Raw genomic sequence first — 24,359 nt, 5'->3', positions numbered from 1 at the left:
CCCCTTGTGAACATGATAATCTACTTCTGTGTCTTCTCTGTGCCTATGCCGTTTGTCTTTTCTGCTGCCAGATTGATCAGGCTCTTTTGCACCCTCCCGATATGACCTCTCCTTACCATCCCTGTCATGGTACCTATGTGGATAGCCATCTTCTGCATTAACTTTTGTTCTCTTTTTATCATCCCTATCATAGTGCCTATGATAATGGTCATCTTCTTCAGAATTGTGCCTCTGAGAATGCCGCTTGTTACTACTGTCATGCGCCTTTGTGAGTCCCTGGCTTTATGATGCATGTCACCTTCTCTGCTGCTATCAATACCTTTCCTGGACCTACTGGGCCCCCCGAATCTGTCATCTGTATCTCCCTCCACATTCTCAATTTCAGGGTAATGTTTCCTAACTTCTTTTTCACGGTGCTTTCCATGCACACGTGGATCATCTGAGGTATCATCAAACACCATCTCATAGCTGGCACAACCATTTATTATTAGTAACCAAATAGTTAAGACAAAAATCAGTCTTACTTTCACATCAGACCAAAAAATCACAGCCTTTTTTCTGAGCTTACCGCTTATCACCATGTCCATATTGGCCTTCTATATCCTTCAGCTTATACTTGGGTTTTTCTTGAACCTGGGGTTTCTCCTTAGGGCAATCTTTTGCAAAGTGACCAAACTCTCCACAGTTGAAACAGCCTGGCCCCTTTGCTCGTGGAGCAAAATTGATACCTAATATGGAGAAGTATGTCAAGTTGCATAATGGTGTAAAATAAAGCATATTTAGGTAAAGCATAACAAACCAAGATATTTCTAAAAACTAAACAAAACACAAAAAACCCAAGCTTGCTAAGATACCCAAACAGGGGTGGTATATCATACAAACAGCCTGTGCAGCATATATCATTCAAACATGCAATCTAAGGGCTGAGTGAAGTTGAGCACATGTGCAGACTTATTTGTTGGGCATATATCCCCTATTTGTAGCTATTTTCATCACCATGCAACACATTGCATAATATTTTAAGCTCAATATTCTCACTCATCTTCCTCAATCAGGTCTTTTGCCACCAGTCCAGCATCCTGATTCCTCACTGACAGACCTTCACAGATGATTGTGTGCAGCCTTGCATCACTGCTTTCAGATCAGTGCTCTCACTATTCGTTTGCATTTTATCTTTGTTCTTTCCCCTCTCTGTGTTCCTTTTCTATTGCGCACTCTCATATGGTATTATCACCAACTAAGAGACAGAGAGCCCATCTACTGCTGCACTTTCAAAGGAGTATAAATAAGCAGGTTTAACCAGTCTCACCTTCACCATCATCTTTGTCCTTCTTGCCAAAGCGACGATACCTTGTCCACAACTTCGATACACTCTGGCTGAAGTCAACATGTATGCGCCGATCATCAATAAGAACATTGTCCATCTGCATCAAGGTTGGAGATCATATACACTTCGTTCAAGTGTTGATAAAACTAGAGGTCTCAGCAAGGCTAGGAATATCTGAGAACCTAGCCACAAGAATGTGTCATTGTTACAGAAACTCAAACAACTTTTTAAAAATCCTTTGTAAACAAATATCTACTGGTGTATATAACAGTTGCTAAATGAAGAAGTGTCAAGAATGTTGGATGTTACTATTGGGCTTTTCATGCCTCCATATGTGTACTCTGTTAATCATACCTTAAAGTAAGCAGCCTCACAAGCTTCTTGGCTCTCAAACTCTGTAAATAAGCCAAAATTTTGGTTCAATGTTTAGTTTCCCAACATCTTGAATCGTCAATTAAGCACATAGATAATCAGAGAATTACCAATAAAAGCGTAGCACAAACTGTCCCCGGTTTTGTAATCCCTGATTATATCAGCACTGCTTGTTGAACAGCATAGCAAACATTTGTATTAATATAATGCATACTTCAAAGCCTTACTTTCACCAAACTTGAGATATGTGGTTAGAATTGAACACATAGAACATTGTACTTACGAGATTATCTTGCCAAATCTGGAAAAAATTATCTCCAAATCTTCCTCCTGCGAAGAGGAAGCTTCATGTAAGACTTTAAGGCTTTCTAGCACATTATCATAACTGCATCCACAGGCCTTACCTCAGTAATAGGATTTAACTTGCAGACAAAGAGAACATTCTCGGGCGGTTTAATTTCAGCTTCAGGAATGTCTCCTACCTGTTAGCAAAAGGAAACAATCAGCTCCTATATATGTAGAATGCACCCTAATATAATTAGCATTTGATAGACATTCTCCCTGAAAAACGGCCAGCCTGCTATCTATGTTAGCAGGGATCTTCATAGTGTTTCATATCTTACTGGTGTTTGTTGCAAGGTCTTTTCTAATGAAATCTTTCTCTTGGAAAATGGAAAGGGAGAACGACGGATCTTGCAAATGCGGTTTATTATCAATAGTAGGGACTATCAACCTATCATCACATTACAAACCAGTAACAATACACCAAAGGCTTCGTGTCAAAAAGCTTCACGAGGACACCCCGGCTTGAAAAGGACTTGTATTTCTGTTTTAGGCTAATCACATTAATAACGCATGAAACTGATTATGGATGTACATATGCACATAAACAAAGGCTCCACATCATCAGACAAAGGAAAACCAAAATTCAGTAAAACAAGGGGAAAACATGAAAAAAGGAAATTTCAAGGCTGAGGAGGTGCAAAGAAAGGATTGCAAAGCCATTTGCACAAGGGTCCACATACATGATAACCAACTGCTTATAGAGAGCAAGTATGCATGATCAGTTCATTAGCTGATCAGTTATGTGCATAAAAGAAGCACCACCACATAGTCCATGCAATTATGCATAGACTCCATGCAGCCCTCACCGATATCCTAATGCAGCCATCCCTTTCTCACTGCACCATATGTCTACTTGAGCATTTGCACATGTTGTCCATCACTGATGGTATACTTTCAAGTTTCTTTCTGGTCAACTACATGACAAGTCCAACTACCAGCTTATTTAAAGAATTTGTATCATCGGATCAAACCAAGAATCGTGACTGAAATATAGAAGACATGAAATCAGGTGATCCGTTACAAAGCATCAACTACAGTCCTTTTAAAGGATCAACATAATGACTTTAGTGAGCAGGATGGTATCATTAGCCTTCTTTGCCACCACCTGTATCATAAGGGATGTTCAACATTGTTAAGATATCTAGTTGATAAAATATTGCATACATGAGTGGCTCCAATGTTTTTCAATGTTGAAATTATGACCAGAAGTTTGAAAACATTAAAATGTGTAACTGTAACTCGGATTACAGTGTTGAACTATCTGGCTATAATCACTTTTGCAAAATCCCTGATCTTGTAAGTCTACTGCCAAATAAGTAAGCATTGCTAGCATATGAATACTTACCATTTCCAGAACTACTGCTCGAGACTGTGCCTCCTTGCGGCGCAGTGACTTTTCAAGCTCTTCTTGATCCAATTGTTCATCCAGGGGTATCCAATCATCTTCCAGTCTCACTTCCTCACCCTGCATGAAGATTTCAGACTGTCAACCATGATGCCAGAAATACCTAGTGGGTGGGTAACTGCCCACATCGACCAACCTCAGGCATGAGTACCTTCCACTTTTCTTTTACTGTTGCTAAGTTGCATCCTGTATTAAAAAAAGAAGGAAAAATAGGGTTCCGCAAACTGTCTTTACAGAAACTTACCTCAGCTGCAGGCTTCAGCTCCGGTGAATTCTGAGGAATCAGCTCAGCCAGCTGGACAGGGTCCTCAAAGGGATCTTCCAATATATATGTATGCTTGATTCTAAACAGGCAAAATGCATAACCTGTAAGTAATGACATCGTGAATCCAACACAACTAGTTGAAATCAAGATGGAAGTATTGGTGAGACACCTAAAGATAATTGCAAATAAATTGAAAACTGGCACCCAAACACACCTTATATTTTTATATGGACGCATTTTCTCATCCACATAAGCCTCATTTATTCTCATTAAGGTCTCTAAACCCTCAGCCACTTCACCAAACACCTGAAATATGTGACCATCATTAGAGAAATCGATACAACAAGTGTAAAGTAAAGCTCAAGCAAAAGCTACTTACTGTATGTTTTCCATCTAAATAATCAAGATCAGCTCGAGTAGTTATGTAAAACTGCAAAAAAGCAGAGTGATTTAGTAAATTGCAGAGTACATCGAAATTAATCTCCCAGCCAGTAACAAACTCCTGTTTTCTCATGCAAGCAAAGTGTCCCATATGAAAAAGTACTGTTGACATCTCGTGCGTAATCACAATATTAAGCCATTAATCTAAGTGCGTAACAGAACATACGGGAAAGCATTGTTGGCATCCCATGAATAATCACAATAATAATCCATTAATTCTTAGATGAGTCTATAAAGTCTTAAAAGGCACAAGTCTTGAAATGGTTTGAGATTATAAGTGTTGTTAGCCACCTTGATTGCCTAACTTGCAAGTTGTCTAGAAGAGTAAAACTAGTATTCAGATGAACTCACTCATCACAAAGGTAACCATTTACCTTGATGGCTTGAATTCACATTTCTCAGCTTGATGTGCCACCACCAGTGGACACAGCATTGGAATATTAGTCCACATGTTATACTTCTACTCTTAGACTGCTTGTTTAACAAGAAACTTAATGTTCTTCAGCAAGACTACGGATGGATTTAGTAATCCATAGTTCACTGGATGAGCTACAGATGGTTACAAATACAAGCATGCCCTAGCAGCAGCTAGGAGAATGGATTGTCTAGAAAACAATCCGGTGGAAAAGTTTGCCAAGTAGGCTATGTAATTATCAATCAGTCCTAAATGGCATGAAGGATCTCTGTTCAAGTTAGATATTAGCATGAGGTACTCAAGTTGGACTTTAATATGAATATAAAAGTTAAACTTGCATATTGGACTTCAATGGCAATAAAGACGTTGAAGGAATTGCTATTCTCATTCTTCCAAGAAGTAGAACAAGTTATTTGCTATGCTTCAACATTTCTAACAGCCATCTAGGCATTGCTTTTGCTTCCAGAATAGCAGCCTTCTCTTCCATCTTTACATCATAATGTTTGGCCTGGAGCAAACAATGATACACTAAGTAAACAAATAATTGAGTTAAACCGCCTATTGACAAAGATCAGCCTTGAGCTTTCTCAAGAGAAGGCTAAAGTGCAACATCAGGAAAGAGAACATGAGCAGCACCTACAAGAGAGAACAATGGAAGATCGCTTTTGACACCCTACAACAGACATTGACTAACCGTCCCAAGCTGCGAACTCTGTGGAAGGGGGATGCACAATGACTGTGTGGGGAGACACTTTTAAAGCTATCCAATGATCTAGGCATTGCCGTGTAGATGGAATCCCAATACAAGATCTTTAAAGCTATCCAATGATCTAGGCATTGCCTTGTATGGGGAATCCCAATACAAGATCTAGTTGGACACTTACAAGTACATCCTCGCCAAGCAGCAAGAAATCTACAAAGAAGAGACCCTCAAAGGTTGTGAGCTCTATCATAGTCTGATCATAGTTGTCAAGTACGAAAAGTACGATACGGTACTAGACAATAAAATACGGTACTAAATGGTACCTTAAGATTTTATAAGGTACGGTATGATATTAGTACGATAAAAAAATTAACTTCATTATTTTGAACTATAGATGATAGAACAAATATTAAGAGTCTAAATAGCAATGCTATTGGAGTATATAAGATGAATACTTGAGGGTAACATGCCAAAACCTCTATGGCATATGCCGCATGCGCAACATGCGCTACAACTTACAAGTACATACATAGGAGTGGATACATCATACATGAATGATCATACAAATAAGGAGCATGTATGCTTGAGAGAGAGAGAGAGAGAGAGAGAGAGAGAGATGAAATGACATGAGATGCTTTATTAGCATCTACAAGAGGCCAAAATGACCTGTAAGACCAACAATTACCAAACAAACCACCAAAGGTTTTAGTAAAAGATTTATGAATTTTGTTATGGTTTTGTTTGGCATTGCTAAGGCTAAAGCAGCTACCGATGGTACATTCACTAATTCGTATACTCTCAGAAGGTACATTAGGCCAAGCTATCCTCTGGCCTAGTTTTATTAGCAATGTGTACTAATGCTTTGGGTTGGGTGGTGCAAAATGAGCTGTGAACAAAGGTAAAATCAATAGGATTAAGCTGCTTGATGATTCTCAAATGGTGCTGAATTTATTTATTAATGACACTAACATATTGTGAAAAATGATGGGATATCAATTAGAAAAGTTTGGAACTGCTTGAATACCTTATGTATGGCCTTTGGCTCTAGGATAAATCATAACAAAACATGTATGAGGAATCTAATCAAGCTTCCACCCCCTTTCTTGGTTGATCGATCAAGGCTACAAAATCACCACCACCACCACAACAACAACAACCACGCCACACTATATATATATATATATATATATATATATATATATATATATATATATATATATATATATATATATATATATATATATATATATATATATATAATGCTTGTTTTTTGTACGAATTGGTACAGTCGATACGGTACGAACCGTATAGTACAAATCAGTTTGTACTACGTAGGAGTGCAACTATGAGCAGACATTGGAGCTCTAACAGCCCATGAATTTCAGTTTCCAGCCTTGAACTCCAGTTTTTAGGGTGTTTCAGCCTGTGCATACTGCCAAACAGTGATCTAGTTATTATGCATTTCAGTTTGTGTCTCTTACTCACTGCATTCACATTAGGACAGGCTGGTGGCAGCAGTTTAACCAGGTCAGCAGACTGCATTTGATGCAGCCGGTGAGCTGGCCAGCCCATCCAGCTGGTCAGCCTGTTTTGGGCTGGCTGATATTAATACTGACCACCCTCTTGCTGCTCATCAGCTGCTACACACTCTCTCTCTCCATTCAGCCTGCAGTCTCTCTCTCTCTCTCTCATCAGCCTATTCCGGTGCCCTCACTAACACCTTGAGCAATGTGTAGAGACTGACTTGCCAGTATTTAGCAATCATTTACAAACCATTGCAGGCTGACCCTTTCTTTCTCTGCATTCAATTCAGACTCTCTTTTCCCTTCTCTCTCCATGTTCGTGTCTCTCCTTTGTTGTGCACTCTTACATGATATCATCGCCAAGGAGAGTGCTCAAAGCCTCTACAAAGAGGAAACCTAAAACCAGCCTTCCTTCACTGGATGGGTGGTAATTCCCTGATTACAACTTAATTACAACACTAAACATTTATTGCAAAACTGAAAATACAAATTTTGCCTACTAATCTTTGGACAATGGACACCCGGTTGGTCCCAAAACTTGCGCCTCTATCCGTATTTCTTCAGCTTTATTGAAGTAGAAGTTGATTTACAATGGAATTCTCCCAATCCCCTTCGCAATCCAAACTCCCCTTGCTGTCCAAAGTGACAAGCAAGTCTTCAATTTGATTTGCCCCTTGATTCAAGCAATCAATTGGCCTTCACCCACTTCAAGAAGAGTGGAAATGCCCCAAATTTGATGGCTGGCCGATCCTCCACCTGATTTCGGCTGAAAATCAACTTCAGCCCTAAATAATTCAGGTCTCAGAATCTTCAACCTAGCATGCTTCCCAAGGCGGTTGCTAAACCCTAATTTCTGCTATAAATTAGGGTTTGCGGTAGATAGAACTGAAATTCTTTAGCCTCCAAGGGTCCAAATGTTGAGATCATCAAAGCAAGGCTGTGAAATGGCTAGGGAATGAGAGAATGCCGAGGAGAGAAAATTCACATTTTGTCGCGAGAAATGACTGAAAATCAGTCAAATGCAGCTGTTGCCTTGTCCCAACAACAATAAATGCAGCTGTTGCCTTGTCCCAACAACAATAAATGCTGTCAACTACACCTGGAGACCCAAAATCTGCCAACACATTTGGTCTGGGGCTGTCACCCCAGCTACCTAGGATCTCATGCAACTATCGGCTGCCCCAAATCTGCAAACACCTATTGATAATGGCTGAAACTCAGCTCACAATGGCTGCTCCTGCTCTTCACGGTGTGTTTCCAACAAGAATGAAATTGTAAGAGCCCTCCGATTGGATGTGGGAGCTTTTGAGGAGACATTCAAAGGGAGAGATACAGTGTTCTACTTAGAGACACATCAGGGACCACATACTACACTTCCACAGGTGACAGGCTACATGTGGGAATCAGCTTGCAAAAATGAGACACGCACAGACCACAGTAATCGCAGGTCGGGAGGAGTGGCAGTGTTATTCAGGGAGGAGCTACAACAGATGATCCAAGTAGTCCACAAAGATGAGCAGACCAGATACATGTGGGTGAAAGTGCGTGGTGAGGAACGCACTTTGTATGTTACCCTATGCTATTTCCCCCCAATGACGTCCCGATACACCCCACCCAAGGGGCAATCACCATATGTGGCTTTGGATGAGGATATATGGGAGTTCTCGAAGGAGGGAGAGGTTATCTTACTAGGAGACTTAATGCCAGGACAGCCTTCCATCAGGTGTCTTTCTTTGATGCATCTGAGGAGATGCTACAGAAGCAAGATGTGTCAAAGCTACAGCTGGAGAGGACATCTCAGGATATGGGGAAAGTCACCGAATATGGGAGATACCTTGTGGAGATGGACATAGCACACAGATTGGCCATTCTCAATGGCCTGGCTAGATACCCCGTATTCGGTGCCTTCACATGTTATTCTCACCGACATGATGCTAGCACAGTAGACTATGTTCTTGCCGCACCGATGCTGATATCTCACATCCAAGACCTCTTAGTATCCCCACGCCTTCTCGGAGTTGCAGTGGATCATGCCTACCTATCATTCACCATTGACCTCCAATTCACTGACACGCAGACCCATCATGCAGCTCACCGACACCCGAGATACCTCTTTTCTAGAGAGACAGAGGATATCTATGAGGCAGAGATCCTTAGATTGTTACACGATACAAACCCTGACGTTCCATTATAGGAGCTGACTCGGCAGTTCGGTGAGGCCCTACACATCGTTGCAGGTATAGCCTTCCCACACTCACGACCCACACAGAGAGCCTCCACTGGGATGACCTCTCGGAACAATTGGTATAATGATGAGTGCTGTGAGACCAGAGCATAGCTACACAGAGAGATAGCACTGGGGTCCACTACCCACAGACAAGCACACATACTCTTTAGACACCTCACATGGTGGAAGAAGAGAACGTTCTTGGCCCAACTGGAGCGAGACCTATATCAGTTATTCTTGAGCCAAGACTCTAGAGAGGCTTGGAGGCTTTTCAGAGAGCATTGCCCAACCACAATTACATCCACCGCTATATGGGAGGAGTATGCAACTAGTCTTTATACTGTGAAGGGAGCCACCTCTTCCTAATCCACTTGGGCCTTGTCCAGAGACCACCTGACAAATGACTCTGAGAAAGACCATAAAAGCCAGAGAGAGATGTCGGGATGAATGAGCATGAGTGATTTTTTTCACCTCCCAGCCTTGCCTAGTATATTGCTGGCCAAACCATCGTGATCCGATTGCCAGCCGTCAAACCTTGGTGAGTCCTACTATTCTTGGACTCTCTTTAGTTCTAGGCTCTCCTTAAACCCGTTCGGGCGCCCAAGAGCCCGGACGGTCATCCTCGTGCGTGTTCCCCTTGATTTACCTTAATGTCACTTTAATGTCACATTCAATGTTTGTGACCTTAATGTCACATTAAATATCACTTTAATGTCACAATAATGTCACATTTCCTTCCCCTTAAGAATCGGTTTCGTCCTCGAAAACAATACTTGGAAGGTCTAACTGTAAATTGGGAAACCTTTTCTTTAAAATACTTACTCGCTCCCATGTTGAGCTTTCTTCTGAACAATCTTTCCACTTAACCAAACATTCTTGATAAATAGTATTTCTTATTCGCCTATTACGAACATTTAATATTCTTTCTGGTTCATGTGGATTAGATTGGTCATTTAATAGCTCCTCAAGGTCATCATTTAAGATTAGATTATCCAAATCACCCAGCTTCTTCCTTAATTTACTTACATGAAAAACTGGATGTATTTTACTACCAGCAGGTAGTTGGAGCTTGTAAGCCAATTCTCCCACCTTTTTAAGTATTATGAAAGGACCACAATACCTTGGTAAAAGCTTTGGACATTGTCCCTTTTTCATAGTTTTAGTTTGTTCAGGCACCTTAAGATAGACCAATTCTCCTTCTTCAAAGGAGATGTCTCTTCGGTGAGGATTTGCATATGCTCTAGCTCGATTTTGAGCCTTTTTAATATTTTCTTGAGCAAATTTTAACATACTATTCATATCCTCCAAAAAGTCTTTAGCTGCCTCAACCTTTTCCTTATGCAGTCCTACTGCAAAAGGAGCTATGGGCTGAAACCCATACATTAACATAAATGGACTATATCCAGTGGAAAAGTGCTTGGCACTATTATATGCAAACTCTGCTATTGGTAGATACTCTTTCCAATTAGTTTGCCTTTTACTTACATATGCCCTAAGCATATCTTCAAGAATTTGGTTAACCCTTTCAGTTTGCCTATCTGTTTGCGGATGATCCGCCGTACTCATGCTAAGTTTAGTATCCAATTTCCTAAATACCGCATGCCAAAATTGGCTATCAAATTTTCTATCCCGATCAGAAACTATATTTGCCGGAAGGCCATACAATCGGTATATGTTCTCTACAAACAATCTAGCCAATTCTGGTGTTTTAACATCAGTTGAAGTTTGAATGAACCTAGCCATTTTGGTTAACCTATTCACAATCACCCACACAGAGTCATGCCCCCTCTGTGTTCTGGGTAAAGCAACAATAAAGTCCATGGAGATACTCTCCCATTTTCCCGAAGGAATCTCTAGTGGATGGAGAAGTCCTCCCATTTTCAATCTTTCAGCTTTATTAACCTGGCATTTATTACATTTGACCACATAGTCAAGGACGTCCTTATTCATTCCAGGCCAATAGAACTGCCTTTTAATAAGACTATAAGTCTTATTAACTCCTGGATGTCCCGCGCTAGGGGTATCATGACACTCAAAGAGTATCTGACGCCTTATTTCTGTATCTTTCGGGACACATACCCTACCCTTGTAGAGTAAATAACCATTATCAATGGTAAAATTCTTCCACTTGAATCCAATTTGAGCAACCCCTGATGCTCCATTTCCTTGTTGAACATCCTCAGATATTCCTTCCTCAGTAGAAGCATTTTCATTTGGATCCCCATTTTTTATTGCTTCCCAAATGTTGGAATATGCCGGATCAACCTGGCATTTCCCTTTTAAAGATTCAAGCAAGTTGGAAGTGAACTGAGTAAAACTCAATTCATTGATGATGGGCATTCTGCTGAGTGCATCAGCTACTATATTATAATTTCTTTTTCTATATCTTATCTCATAGTCGAACTCTTGAAGGAGTTCGGCCCATCTGGCTTTACGCCCGTGTAAATCCAGTTGATCATTAAGCCACTTAATGCTTTCATGATCCGATAAAATCAAAAGTTTGGCATCGTACAGATAGTGCCTCCATTTCTTCATTGCATGTACTATTGCATACAGCTCCCTCTCATAAACAGAATAATTCTGTTTTGCACGATCTAATTTATTGCTTTCAAAAGCAACTGGTCGACCTTCTTGTAATAAGACCGCGCCTATCGCCTTATCACTGGCATCAGCTTCAACCACAAATGTTTTATTGGGATCCACTATTAATAATATTGGAGCTGTAGCAATAACTACCTTAAGTTTTTGAAAACTTTCATTTTGGTCTGTTTCCCAATTAAAACTTTTTCCTTTCCCTTTAAGTTGGTCAGTCATTGGAACAGCTATTTTGGCATAATCTCGAATGAATCTACCCAAAAGACTTCAATATAATTACAACCACATTCCACACAAGAGCCTCTCTCACCGCCACAGTCCACACACAGACAAGGAGTGCTGGTTGATTGAGCCGTTCAGCTTAGTCGATCCAGACGTCCTAGGCCTCGACACAAACACCGACGACACCTCCATAGGCGGATACAAGGGATTATTCCTTGGGCCAAAGCTAGCCCCTCCATACCCACATGAGATTGTACTATTTGGAGCTCATTGTTACTAGACAGAACTCCATGTTTTACACATATCCATAGTTAGTTTCCTTTCTTATTTTGCTTTGTGCTACATATTTTTCCCAGACAGTTGTACCATCATACACATGATTGTAACTCATGGTCTCATAGGTCATTTTGGCCTTTTGTAGACATTAATATATCATTTCATTCTCTCTCTCTCTCTCTCTCTCTCTCTCTCTCTCTCTCTCTCTCTCTCTCTCTCTCTCTAAGCCTTTGTTTTTGCTCTCCCAACCTTTCCCACATTTTTTCCAACCTCCCTTTGGAAAAGTTAACAAGTAGCAACCTTTCCAAATGAATTTCTAGCATTATCCACATTATTATATAAATTTTCAATCTAAATTTACTGAAATTTAATATCATAATGATTTTGGTGTCCAAAACAATAGTCAAACCAATCAATAAGTAAATTGGCTAGGCCACTTCATCTCCCAAGTGTCCTTGTGCCATTTTTTACCACCAAATCAACATTAAGTACCATTAAATGCCATATCTCTAGTGTCACCAATTGACACTTATGGCCAAGTAAATGACTTAGGCCAATAACTAGCACCAAATACCACCTACTATGTATGCGACATAACTAAGCGCAGCTTCTGCCTTCGATATCTGCTAATTCCCTTGGGTCCCATGCTCATTAATTTGCACTAACCTCAATTGCACCCCACATGTGCAACATTCACTTAAACATGTGATTAAAAATTAATTCACATGTTAAGTGAGGCTTGCAATTTGCAAAAAAGTATGTCCTCATCACAATCCCTCCCCCCCTTAAAATCCTTTCAATCATCCCTAATTACACTGCCAGATGCATCCATAAGGCATCATAGTCAACACAACATTGCACACTGCTATTCAACTATTCTATATACCCAACAAATGCTGAAAATTACCAGCCAACATAACATAGCATAAGACTTACAAAGATCTCAAAAACATTGCCAGATTATCATGCAATGCATCATGCATCCATTAATCATGAGCTCAATCAATCTAACAAAACTAAATCATAGTATAGCCTAAACCATGGTTGAAACATCAATGGCAATGACCATACATTGAAAACCAGCATTCGATAATCAGCCCCTGATGATCATTAATTGATGCGAATGTACAATTTCAAAGCTGAAATTAGTAAACCATACCATATGCATACCAAACGTAGTGCCTAGGATAGTGAATAGTGATCTTCTAGCAAACATATTGTCAACTATAGTACCTTGAATATATGTTGAATACATCCAAGATCCATCACATCTAGAGATGTCCATCACTGAGGAGCTAAGGTGCTAGCTCCCTCACGAGCATCACGTAATACTCTGGACCCCTGCCCTACTAAACCTAACTAAGCCCGATCTAAAGTCGGCTCTAACTAGAAAGCATCAAGGTAAAGCTACAACAACTCAAGATAGTCTACCAAGTCATCCTCCATCTATTTGGCATCCATTGGTGAATAGTCCTAAAACTTCACCAAGAACCGTTTGAAAACCTTATCTTTGATCGTCCACTCTTTCTGTAGCTAAATCTACTCTCGTACCAATATCTCATCGAGCTCTTCCACCTTAGGTTCAATTTCAATAGATACATCCTCTAGCACACCAACATGAAAAGGCCTAAGTACGCTCACATGAAAGACATTGTGTATCCACCAATTGATCCTCTCCAGCACTTGAAATGGCTCATAGTATCGCATACTCAGCCTTGGATATAATCTCTTAACCGTGTCTTTTCAAAATGCAGTAATACATAATCGCCCTCTACAAAGTGCAAAGCACACCTATGAAGATCAATTGCTCTCTTTTGCTTATCTTGTGATCTTTGAAGTGCATACTTAACCTTCTAACAAGCTGCATCCATGCTCTCCACATAGCGATCAACCTTAAAAATCTTATCTCTTGTGTGCAAAATAGGGGGTACTTTCTTACCACCCTCTACCACATCAAAAGGAGCCTTGCCAATGTGAAGAAATGCTCTGAACACAAAAAACACACAACCAATCATATGACAAAGCATAAACTAATAGAGCACGGTTAGAGTCACGATCACTCAAAGACAACAGACGTAGAGAATACTAAAGTAAATGTCTATTGAAAATATAGTGCTTATGCAACAAACACACTTTGCAATGAATGAATGCTAAACCTCGAATTCCTATGTCTTAAGGACCAAGGCAAAGATAGTGAGCTAGAGAGAGCGTTGTACACCAAACGAACCTTAAAAACGCCAAAAGGCAACCTCCAAGGATCGAACACCGACAAACGTAGCTCTAAAAGCTCAATCTAATGCAAACGGGCAGTAAGGAGAGAGAGAGATACTAAAAATGCAAGTACTTGAGAAGAGAGAAAAACTAGGCAACGACAGAAAACCTGCAAACACAAATGCTGATGTAGTCCTCCTAGCTAAGCGACAACAAAAACAACAAGACGACAATGTTTGGATGGTCACCAGCCAGCAGGAAGTGATCTAGAAACAGTGGCCAACTGTGAAGAAGGGTCGCAAAGCAACAAACACAGCAACTATGTGGCTGGATCAGCAAGGCGATGGCTAGAAGGTAAGAGAACATTAGGGTGGAGGCTAGAAACAAGTGCCAGACTGATGTAGATAGCAATGAGCAGCTTCGAATGAGATGTCCTCCATGAACATGGTGTGGGCAACAAAGCTAGAGGGCCTAAAACTTGAAAAAACGAGATTGGAGTGAATGGAAGACACCATGCCTATTTATAGAAAATTTTGGGACCTCATACTGCGCATCATTTTAAAACTCTCTAGAACCGCACACTAATTTAGGATTTTCATTAATTAAGCATTTTTTGGGCTGTTTAAGTGGCTAATATTTAGCATGTAATACTTATGTTAGCTCAACACCCCCTCTCAGGCCCAAAAACTGAGCTAGAAAAAAAAACCAACCCAAATTTTTGAGTATTTTAGTTTGTATGTGTTTTTACCCCAAGGTGGCTGCCCTAAAGCAGCCACCAAGGCAACGGACAAAGGGTGCACGGTAGCTGCCCAATGGCCTACCAAGACTACAAAAGCAATGGTTATCTTACCAAGGTCACCCTTCAGAGGCTAGGGCATCGAACAAAGGGTGCACATCAACTGCCCAATAGCCTACCAAGTTCTACATAAGGCAAATGAAACCACAGTGAATCTTTTTTTTCTTTTAATAATGATTGTTTTAAAAAGGGGAGATGGCGATCGACTAGCAACAAACAAGAGACAAGTAGCCAAACCCAAAGGCTTTCACAAACTAAACATGCTATCCCTACCACTACTGGATATCAATGACGAAGGAATAGATTAGTGGAGTATGTAGCAAATATGGAGCGTATATGGAGAAGCAAAAAATATGTGTGAAAAGCAAGCTAGCAAGCTAAAGCAAGTAAGCAAAGAGAACTACCTTTGGAGACTACCATGGGAATGCCGCGAATATGGTGGATCCAAAGTCGACCACTCCAAGGTGACCGAAAAGGGATAAATGCACATAGATGTATGTTTACATGAACAGAATGCCAAATTCCAATGCACTGGAGTTATACAAAAGGAGATGCAAGATATCATACACAAAATGCTATGTAAGGTGCCACTTGGACAGTGATGCCCTTGCAAGGGAATTGTTCATGTACCCAAGCGTCCTTTTACAATCATGTTATCCTGACTGTGAATGAAGATACAATGTTTAAAAAATGTACAATGAATACAATGTCTAAATTAAAATTTGTAAGCATCATCATTGTCACTATCAAGAGAAGAAGTAACCCCCTCTCAAAGTGGAAAAAAAAGTCGTAGACCACCATCGATATTCCTTGGACACTCACAATCTATTTTTGCCTACCCCCTAATCCATCCCTCTCTTATCCACCACCATCAAATCCACCCTATCTGTTTCCATATATTATACCACCTACCTATCCCTTGTTGGATGTAAAGGCCCTTTACGCTCTCCCGTGTATCTCCCGTGTATATATTACTTCACACATATGAACTCACCCTAGTGGGTGTAAGTGTACCGTACCCTAAGTATAAATACATTCTTTTATTATTTGTGTATATCACACTGGTACACACCTCTCCGTCATTTCACTCTCTCTCTCTCTCATTGTTCAACACTATTGAGCACCTCGATTAATGTGTGTATTATCTCTGCTTCCGCTTCTACTCAACAAGCTGGTATCAGAGTATGGTTCACCCAAGCAACCACAATACTAACAGTGATAGACAGTAATCGTGAGCTATAGTCGACAGTCACAGTCGGTGCACAGGCACTAGCTATGTTCAAAACCAGTCGTCAGGCCAGGTTGCAGAGCCGACAGTATTGTTGAAGGTGCGTGTGGTAGTTGATGAACTCACGAGTTGGCTAGAGTGCGACAGATAATAGCGTTGATAACGCCTATTGCAGGGATAATAGATTGGCCAGCTATGGAGAGTAGGTCAGACGGACGGCACAACAAGACCAACACGCGACGAGATCTGCACAATGTTAGATAGGAAACGCGTGATAGGCCGACAGGCCCAGGCAGCAGTTGGAATGGACAGTCAACACTCATTTTTTTTCTCTTTAAAATATGAAATTTTTTTGTTTCCTTTGCCTTCTCTACCGGGTGTTCACACATATAAGCACAGAACACAAAATTTGCTTCCCGAAATTTGGGGCTTTTTCCAGATTTGGTGCCGAACACATGTTTTAGTGATTTTTGATCCATAAGTTGCAAACATTGAGTGCATGGGTCTCAAAATTTTTGGGGATTTTCATATGCAAGTAAAATTCTTGGAAATTTGTGCTCTTGAAACCCGAATTTCGGAGCTTTTGCAGAATTTATGAAATTTCTGCAATATTTGTTCGTACTTGATGCTCAAGAAGATGTATTGATGCAATTGGAGTAAATTCACTGCAAAAAATTTGGGGCTTTTCACATTGGTGATGTATTTTGAATCGATTTGAGACTGGACCATGAATTTGCAGTAGATTCACTGTTGAGTGGGAGTCTTTTGAGCTTAAGATGCTTTAAATGTTGAAAAAGGACAGCTTCTCTTGGTATATGTATTGCTGAATACTCACTATGCAGTGAAACAGTGGCATATACAGCATTTGGGTCATTGCATTTGGATATTGTGATGATGTATTACTAAAGCGGAAGCTGTCTTTAATGCAAATGTATCAGTTTTGATTCATGTATATGCTGTAATCAATACTTGAGACTAAAATTGCAGCTAAACATCTGCTTCTTGGACACCTTGGAAGTACAAGAGTATGTACTTGTTGTTACAATCAACAACCTTGCTATTGGCTGAAAGCACTCAACCCTTTATTGCAGTTGTGTATTACTGAAGATGGCTGGCAATGCATCTACATCAGACACAAAGAATCTCTTTGAGATTCGTAAACTCGATGGCAATGGTTTTGATCTTTGGAAAGATCGTATGCAGGGTATACTCTTTCTAAAGGATTGTGATGATGCTTTAGCAGAGCATAAGCCTGTTGCTTTGTCAAATGAGAATTGGGCTAAAATAAAGAAAAATGTCATTACTTACATTAAGATGGCCATCACAGATGATATATTGGTTGATATAAGAGGGCTTGATACTGCCTACGTAGTTTGGGAGAAACTTAAGTCTACTTATGAGAATACAACTCCTATCAATCAGATATATCTCATGCGAAAGTTGGTCAACTTGAAGCTTGATGAGTCTAAGTCTGCCTTAGAGCATTTGAATGCTTTCATTGGTATTTTGAGTCAGTTATAAGATGCAAGTTTGCCAACTCTTGATCCTAAATTGAGGGCTATCTTCTTGCTCATGACCTTGCCCGATTCATAGGAAACATTGGTTGTCATTAAGCAATAACCCCAACTTGACATATGATGGTGTGCATGGTTCTATTCTCAATGAAGAGATTAGACGCAATGCAAGTGGGAAAAACAATGGATCAACCTACAATGTAAGAGAAAGAACTGAAAAAAGATCTAATGCTATAAATAAAAATAAAAATCGCAACAAAAGCAAGGAAAAACAGCAAAATGTAATTTGTTATCAATGTGGTCGCAAAGGGCATAAAAAGCCCAATTGCAGGTACTTTAAAAAGGAACAAGAATGCAAGAAGAAGGCTAATACAAAAGGCAAAAAGAATGACAAGGATGGCAGCTCTACCCCTAAAGAGACACAAAAAGTAAATGTGGTATCTAGTGTTGTTATTAAGGAAATAGAAGAGGATAAAGATGTTAATTTGCTGGTTGCATTTTCAAATCCACTTGCTATGACAATGGAGGGCATGTATATCACTAAAACGGATATGATAGATGCTTTGTTGTCAGCTCATAATCATTTGTCACAATCATGGATTGTTAACAACGGTGCTTCATTTCATGTAACTCCATCTTTGTCCTATGGAGAAGGTAAACTTGGAAAAGTCTACCTTGGCAACAATGATGCATGTGATATTGAAGGAATGGGCACCATACACCTGGCTCTAGAAAATTGTCAAGAATTGATTCTTCATGATGTTAGGTATGTACCTAGCATCAAGAACAGCTTGCTTTCTGTTGGGCAACTATACAGCAAAGGTTACTTCACTACTTTTGGTGGTGGAATGTGGAAAATACAAAAAGGGTCTATGCTAGTCACTAGAGGTGGTAAAAAGAGGACTCTCTTATCTCTCCTGCAAGGCACCTCTTGAAAAGTTTGTTAGAGTTGCTGAAATACCATCACACATGGAGTTATGGCACAAGCGTCTTGGACACATGAGCCAAAAGGGTTTGCATGCACTTTCTTCACTTGAAAGAGTTGATGTGAAAAACTCAAAGCTTGACCTTTGTGATGATTGTGTTCTTGGTAAACATGTAAAGAGTCCATACTCTCATGGAGCCTCTAGGAAGGCATGTATCTTGGATTTAGTCCATTTTGATGTATGTTGAAACCAGCCTTCCTTCTTGGAATGGGTGGTAATAACCTGATTTAAGAGTCAATTACAGTAATAAATAAATGCACATAAAATGAAATACACACTTTACCATAACATTCTTGGACAGTAGACACCCTGTTGGCCCCAAAATTGGCGCCCCTTGTGGTATTTCTTTAGCTTTCATTCAATTGGAAGAAATACAACTTGAGATTCTTCAATCTCCTCCTGCTAACCAATTGCTCTTGCTGTCACAAATGTCCAGCAAGCCTTTTGGGTCATTTGCCCCTTGTTTCACCTAGGACTTCTTCTCCAATTTGACCCTTGGCTGGCCAAATGCTGCCTCAAATCAATTCGGGATGGGCTGGCTCCTGAAATCCCTTGATAATCTTCAATTATCAGCTGCTGATTTCAGTCCCTTGAGCCTTCAATCTCTGGCACGGATCCCAAGGTGGCTGCTAAACCCTAATTTCTGCTGTGAATTAGGGTTTACTGCAGAAATTACATATCAGCCCACCAAAAATAGCTGAGATCTCCTCCGAATGGCTGAGAATTGCTGAGAATGGCTGAGCATAGGCTGAAGAAGATGAGAAAATGCTGTAGAGAGAGAAAATTTTGAGATTTGTCGCGAAGAACTGATCAAAATCAGTTGTTGCCCTGCTGTACCAGCCACAAACGGATGCACCAACAACAATAGGAGCATCAGAGACTGTGATCTTCAGGAGAAAGTGCATCAGCAGCAATTGTCAGCTTCCCAAGGTCAAGAATATGCAATCTCCATCACCAAAATGGTCTCCAATGGCTGGGAAATGGCCCCAAAAGCTGGCAGCAACAGTCCAACACCTCTTTCCAACAGCTCCAAAATGAAAAAACGAGATTTTCCTCTCCCTTCAGCCCTATTTAGCCTTTCCCCCACTTGCATGGGAAAGTTTTGCCAAGTGGCAGCTTTCTTAATCCATTTTCAGCAATTTCCAGCCATTTAATTAATTTTCAAAATTAATTAATTCTGAATATTAATTCAGCCCTTAATCCATGCCCAAAAAATTGACCTTGCCCATCCAAAAATTAATTGTCTAGGCCATTTGCAACCCAAAGTGGTCCCATGCATGACCCTTGGACAAGCATTAATCCATTAATCAATGCCTAGTCCCTAGTGTCACCACTAGCACTTAATGACCAATTAATGATCCAAGGAGCAAACTGACACTAAAATTCACCTAGAATCTAACAAGTGTAAATTGTTACACTTTTGCCTTTGACACCCATCTTTTTCACATGGTCCTTCGGCCTTCAATTGTGAAAAAGTAGCTTGTACCTCACATGTGCAATACATGTGCATCTTTTAATTACACATTTGATTAATCCTTTAATCAAATGTCAATTAAACATAAGCAAAGCATCAAATTTTCACGTCCTCGTGACAAACCACCCCCTTGAAATCCTTGCAATCGTCCTCGATTACACTGTAATGCATCAAAGCAAACAATACTGCACTAGAATTTTCACAAGGTATCATAGTCAACACAACATTGGTCACTGCTTGCTAACTATCTCATATGCCCACCATTTGCTGTAAATTTCCAGCCCGCATAAACATAGCATAAAGCTCAACAATAGTCCAGAACTGTTGCCAGAAACTCATCAGATGCATCCCAAACTCTTGTTTCTCAACAGTGTTGACTACACAACCATAGTAAAGCATAAACCGAGCCGAAACTATGATTGAATTGTCAATGACATTCGTTTATATGCGGCTGTCCATGGAATCAGCTGTAAACCATTAAAAATTGAGCATGACCTGATCATGGACTAATATGAGAACTGATCACAAATGGCTGCAAATGTGACTCCAAACTTATCACAAGCTGATGGTAAAAAAAAACTGATCAGAAACTGATGCAAAACTGATCTCAAAGTGATCATAAATGGTTCTCAAACTGATCAAAAACTGAGCTGACACTAATCAGAAATTGATCTCAAAGCTGAGGCAAAAACTCATGCCAAACTGGTCCAAAAACTCATGCCAAACTAGTCCAAAAACTCATGCATAAGTATAGTCTCAGAGCCGCGGTGACAACCATACTCATATACATGTATCTCACAGTGACTAGTACACGGAATAGTGACCTCATGGCAAACATACTATCAGCACAGTACCTTGGATACATGCTGAATACATCCGAGATCCACTACATACGAGAGCTGTCCAAAACCGGTGGAGTGGAAGTGCTACCTCCCCCTTGAGCATCAGGCAATGCTCCGAACGCCTGCTCTGCCGAACCTGAGTAAGCCCAATCCAAAGTCGGCTCTAACTGAAAGACATCAAGATAAAGTTACAACAACTGAGGATGGTCTGCCAAGTCATCCCTTTCCATCCATTTTGCATCCATTGGTGAATAATTTTGAAACTTCACCAAATATCTTCTGGAAACTTTACCTCTGACCTTCCTTTCCTTATGTGCTAAAATCTGCTCGAGTACCAAAATCTCATCTAATTCCTCAACCTCTGGCTGAATTTCAGCAGATAGATCTTCTGGCACATCACCATGAAAAGGTCTCAACAAACTGACATGAAAGGCATTGTGTATCCACCAATGTGGAGGAAATTTCAGCCGATATGCAACATTGCTGACCTTTTCCAACACTTGAAAGGGCCCATAGTATCTCATACTTAACTTCGGATACAACCTCTCTCTTCTCTTCATCTTTTTCAGCCTTGCCTTTTCGAAACGCAGCAATACATAATCGCCCTCTGCAAACTGCAAAGCACGTCTATGGTGATCAACTACCTGCTTTTGCTTGTCCTGTGACCTCTGAAGTGCATACTTTATCTTTGCATAGGCTGTATCCAAGCTTTCCACAAAGCGATTAGCCTCAAAGATCTTATCCTTAGTGTGCAAAATAGGTGGAACCTTCTTGCCACCCTCAACCACCTCAAATGGAGCCTTGCTAGTGGAACTATGCACCGTATTATTATATGCAAACTCAACCAATGGCAAATACTGCTCCCACTGTGTCTTGTGGTCTAAAACATAGCACCTCAAAAGATCCAACATTGTGGAATTTGCTTTCTCAGACTGACCATCTGTCTGCAGATGGAAGGATGATGAGAATTTCAGCGTGGTACCTATATTCTCAAACAACCCCTTCTAGAATAGACTGGTCATCCGAGGGTCTCGATCACTGATGATCGACTCAGGCATACCATGATACTTGAAAATGTACTGCACAAATAATCGTGCCATATGATCAGCCTTTATCTTCTTCCTCACCGGAATGAAATGGGCTTGTTTGCTAAACCTGCAAATAATAGTCCATGTCCCATCATTCCCTGTAGGTGTCCTAGGAAGCTCAAAGATAAAGTCCATAGCAATGCTCTGTCAAGGCCTATCTAGAATAGGCAAGGGCTGCAACAAGCCCGACATCTTTTGTCTATCATGCTTTACCTTCTGACATATGATGCATGCCCTAACAAACTGCTCTACATCATGCCTCAAAGCTGACCAATAAAAGAAATGCTCCACTACCTTGACTGTGGCATCAATACCTCTGTGTCCTGCATACGGAGGGGCATGACTTTCAATGATCACTCTAGGCCTCAACTGCTTTATGACACACAGTCGTCCATGCATCAACAAAAATCCATCTCTTAGCATAAAATGCTCATGCCTTTGGCCATTGCAAAGCTGATCATAAACACAAGCAAAGTCCGAATCAGTAGCATATTGCTCTTTCATGGCATCCAACTCAGTGTGATAAACCATAGTGACGGCTGAAATTTGTGGCTTACGTGACAGTGCATCAGCCACAACATTCTTTTTACCATCAATGTGTACAATCTGAAAATGAAACATAGAGAGAAAATTTGCCCATCTCATATGCTTCTCTGACAACTTTGTTTGCGTCAAAAAGTACCTCAAAGTCTGATGGTCTGTCTGCACTGTAAAATCAGTCCCCAACAAATAATGTTTCCACGTAGACAGTGCATGAATTACAGCCAAGAGCTCTTTCCCATAAACCTGTAAATTCCTCTCTGCATCGTAGAGAATTCGGCTCTCATAAGCCACAACTCGGCCATCTTGCATAAGGACAACCCCAATACTGTTACCACATGCATCACACTGAACCACAAATGACTTCCTAAGATCAGGCAACACAAGCACAGGATTTGAAGTCGTCTTTTCCTTCAACTTTTCAAATTGCTGAAATTTCCACTACTGTCCATCTAAATGGCACATCTTTCTTTTGCAAAGCATGCAATGGAGATGCAATTTCAGCAAACCCACGTACATACTTCCTATAGTAAGAACATAAACCCAAGAAGCTACGGATTTCATGAACATTGTTCAAAGCTAGTCATGAACGTATTGCTTCAACCTTAGCAGGGTCCATACGAATACCATCAACCGATACAATATGTCCCAAGAAGTGGATTTCATGCAAAAAGAATTCACTCTTCTTGTCATTGATAACTAGCCTATGCTTACGTAGCTCATTGAAAACAATGTCCAAGTGTTTTCTATGCTCCATCTCATTCTTTAAATAGACAATCATGTCATCAAAGAAAGTACCCACAAATGCTCTATGTGGCTGAAAGGTGCAATCCATCATCCGATTAAAAGTGGCAAGAGCATTCGTAAGTCCAAAAGACATAACAAGAAATTCATATAACCCAAAAGATGTCCTAAAAGCTATCTTAGGCACATCCTCCGGTCTAATGCGTATCTAATGATACCCACTTTTCAAATCTATACGGCTGAATATTGCTACCCCCTGCAATCTATCCATAACATCATCAATCCGAGGGATCGGAAAGCGGTTCTTTACCATGATCTTGTTCAGAGCACGATAGTCAATGTACATACGTCATGAACCATCATTTTTCTGCACCAAAAGCACTGGAGAACAGAAAGGAGATGAGCTGGGCTGAATCCGCCCTTTTTCTAACAGCTCATTTACCTAACTCATAATCTCCTCCTGTTGGGCTGCACCGACTCTATAGGGTGGCTTATTAGGAGGGCTACTTCCAGGGATAAGGTCTATGCCATGATCTTCGGGTCTTACAAATGGTAGCTGCCCTGGAAGTGACTGAGAGAAGCAATCAGCATACATTTTCAAAAATGGCATGCGATCATTCTCTAATTTAGACATATTCCCAACATTCTCGCTATCATCTTTATCCTTAGCAAAAACTGAATACGCTAAAAGATGATTTTTCATTACTTTAGAAATAGCAGCTGTGCAGATACAACAGGGACAGATTTCCCTTTCAACTTTACATCAAGTATGAGTGTCTTTCCCTTATGTTGAATAGTGATCTCTTTTGCACATGAATCA

At 40.4% G+C, this 24,359-nt stretch overlaps 1 protein-coding gene and 1 pseudogene across 1 annotated transcript in view; one reads left to right on the top strand and one right to left on the bottom strand.

The window, feature by feature from the left end:
- Positions 1 to 257: 257 nt before the first annotated feature.
- The window catches only part of CYP59 (cyclophilin 59), a gene marked incomplete at its 3' end in the record, with an annotated part of 41,962 nt that continues 17,860 nt past the window's right edge, over positions 258 to 24,359 (bottom strand). Inside the window, exons 4-14 of the mRNA XM_087669127.1 lie at positions 4,094 to 4,144; positions 3,929 to 4,020; positions 3,694 to 3,793; positions 3,390 to 3,509; positions 2,104 to 2,181; positions 1,983 to 2,029; positions 1,810 to 1,865; positions 1,682 to 1,722; positions 1,310 to 1,424; positions 569 to 728; positions 258 to 468 (exon numbers count right to left, since the gene is read on the bottom strand). Of these exons, the coding sequence (XP_087525253.1) occupies positions 258 to 468; positions 569 to 728; positions 1,310 to 1,424; positions 1,682 to 1,722; positions 1,810 to 1,865; positions 1,983 to 2,029; positions 2,104 to 2,181; positions 3,390 to 3,509; positions 3,694 to 3,793; positions 3,929 to 4,020; positions 4,094 to 4,144 (1,071 nt within the window). The remainder of the gene's footprint in view (positions 469 to 568; positions 729 to 1,309; positions 1,425 to 1,681; positions 1,723 to 1,809; positions 1,866 to 1,982; positions 2,030 to 2,103; positions 2,182 to 3,389; positions 3,510 to 3,693; positions 3,794 to 3,928; positions 4,021 to 4,093; positions 4,145 to 24,359) is intronic.
- On the top strand, positions 8,326 to 8,990 carry LOC148012232 (uncharacterized; annotated as a pseudogene).

This window comes from Lygodium microphyllum, chromosome 27, assembly GCF_053477565.2.
Source record: "Lygodium microphyllum isolate KBCC chromosome 27, Lygodium_microphyllum_v1.1.10, whole genome shotgun sequence".
Classification (NCBI taxonomy): Eukaryota; Viridiplantae; Streptophyta; class Polypodiopsida; order Schizaeales; family Lygodiaceae; genus Lygodium; species Lygodium microphyllum.
The sequence above is the reverse complement of the archived record's forward strand: the minus strand, read 5'-3'. Positions and strand labels throughout refer to the sequence as shown.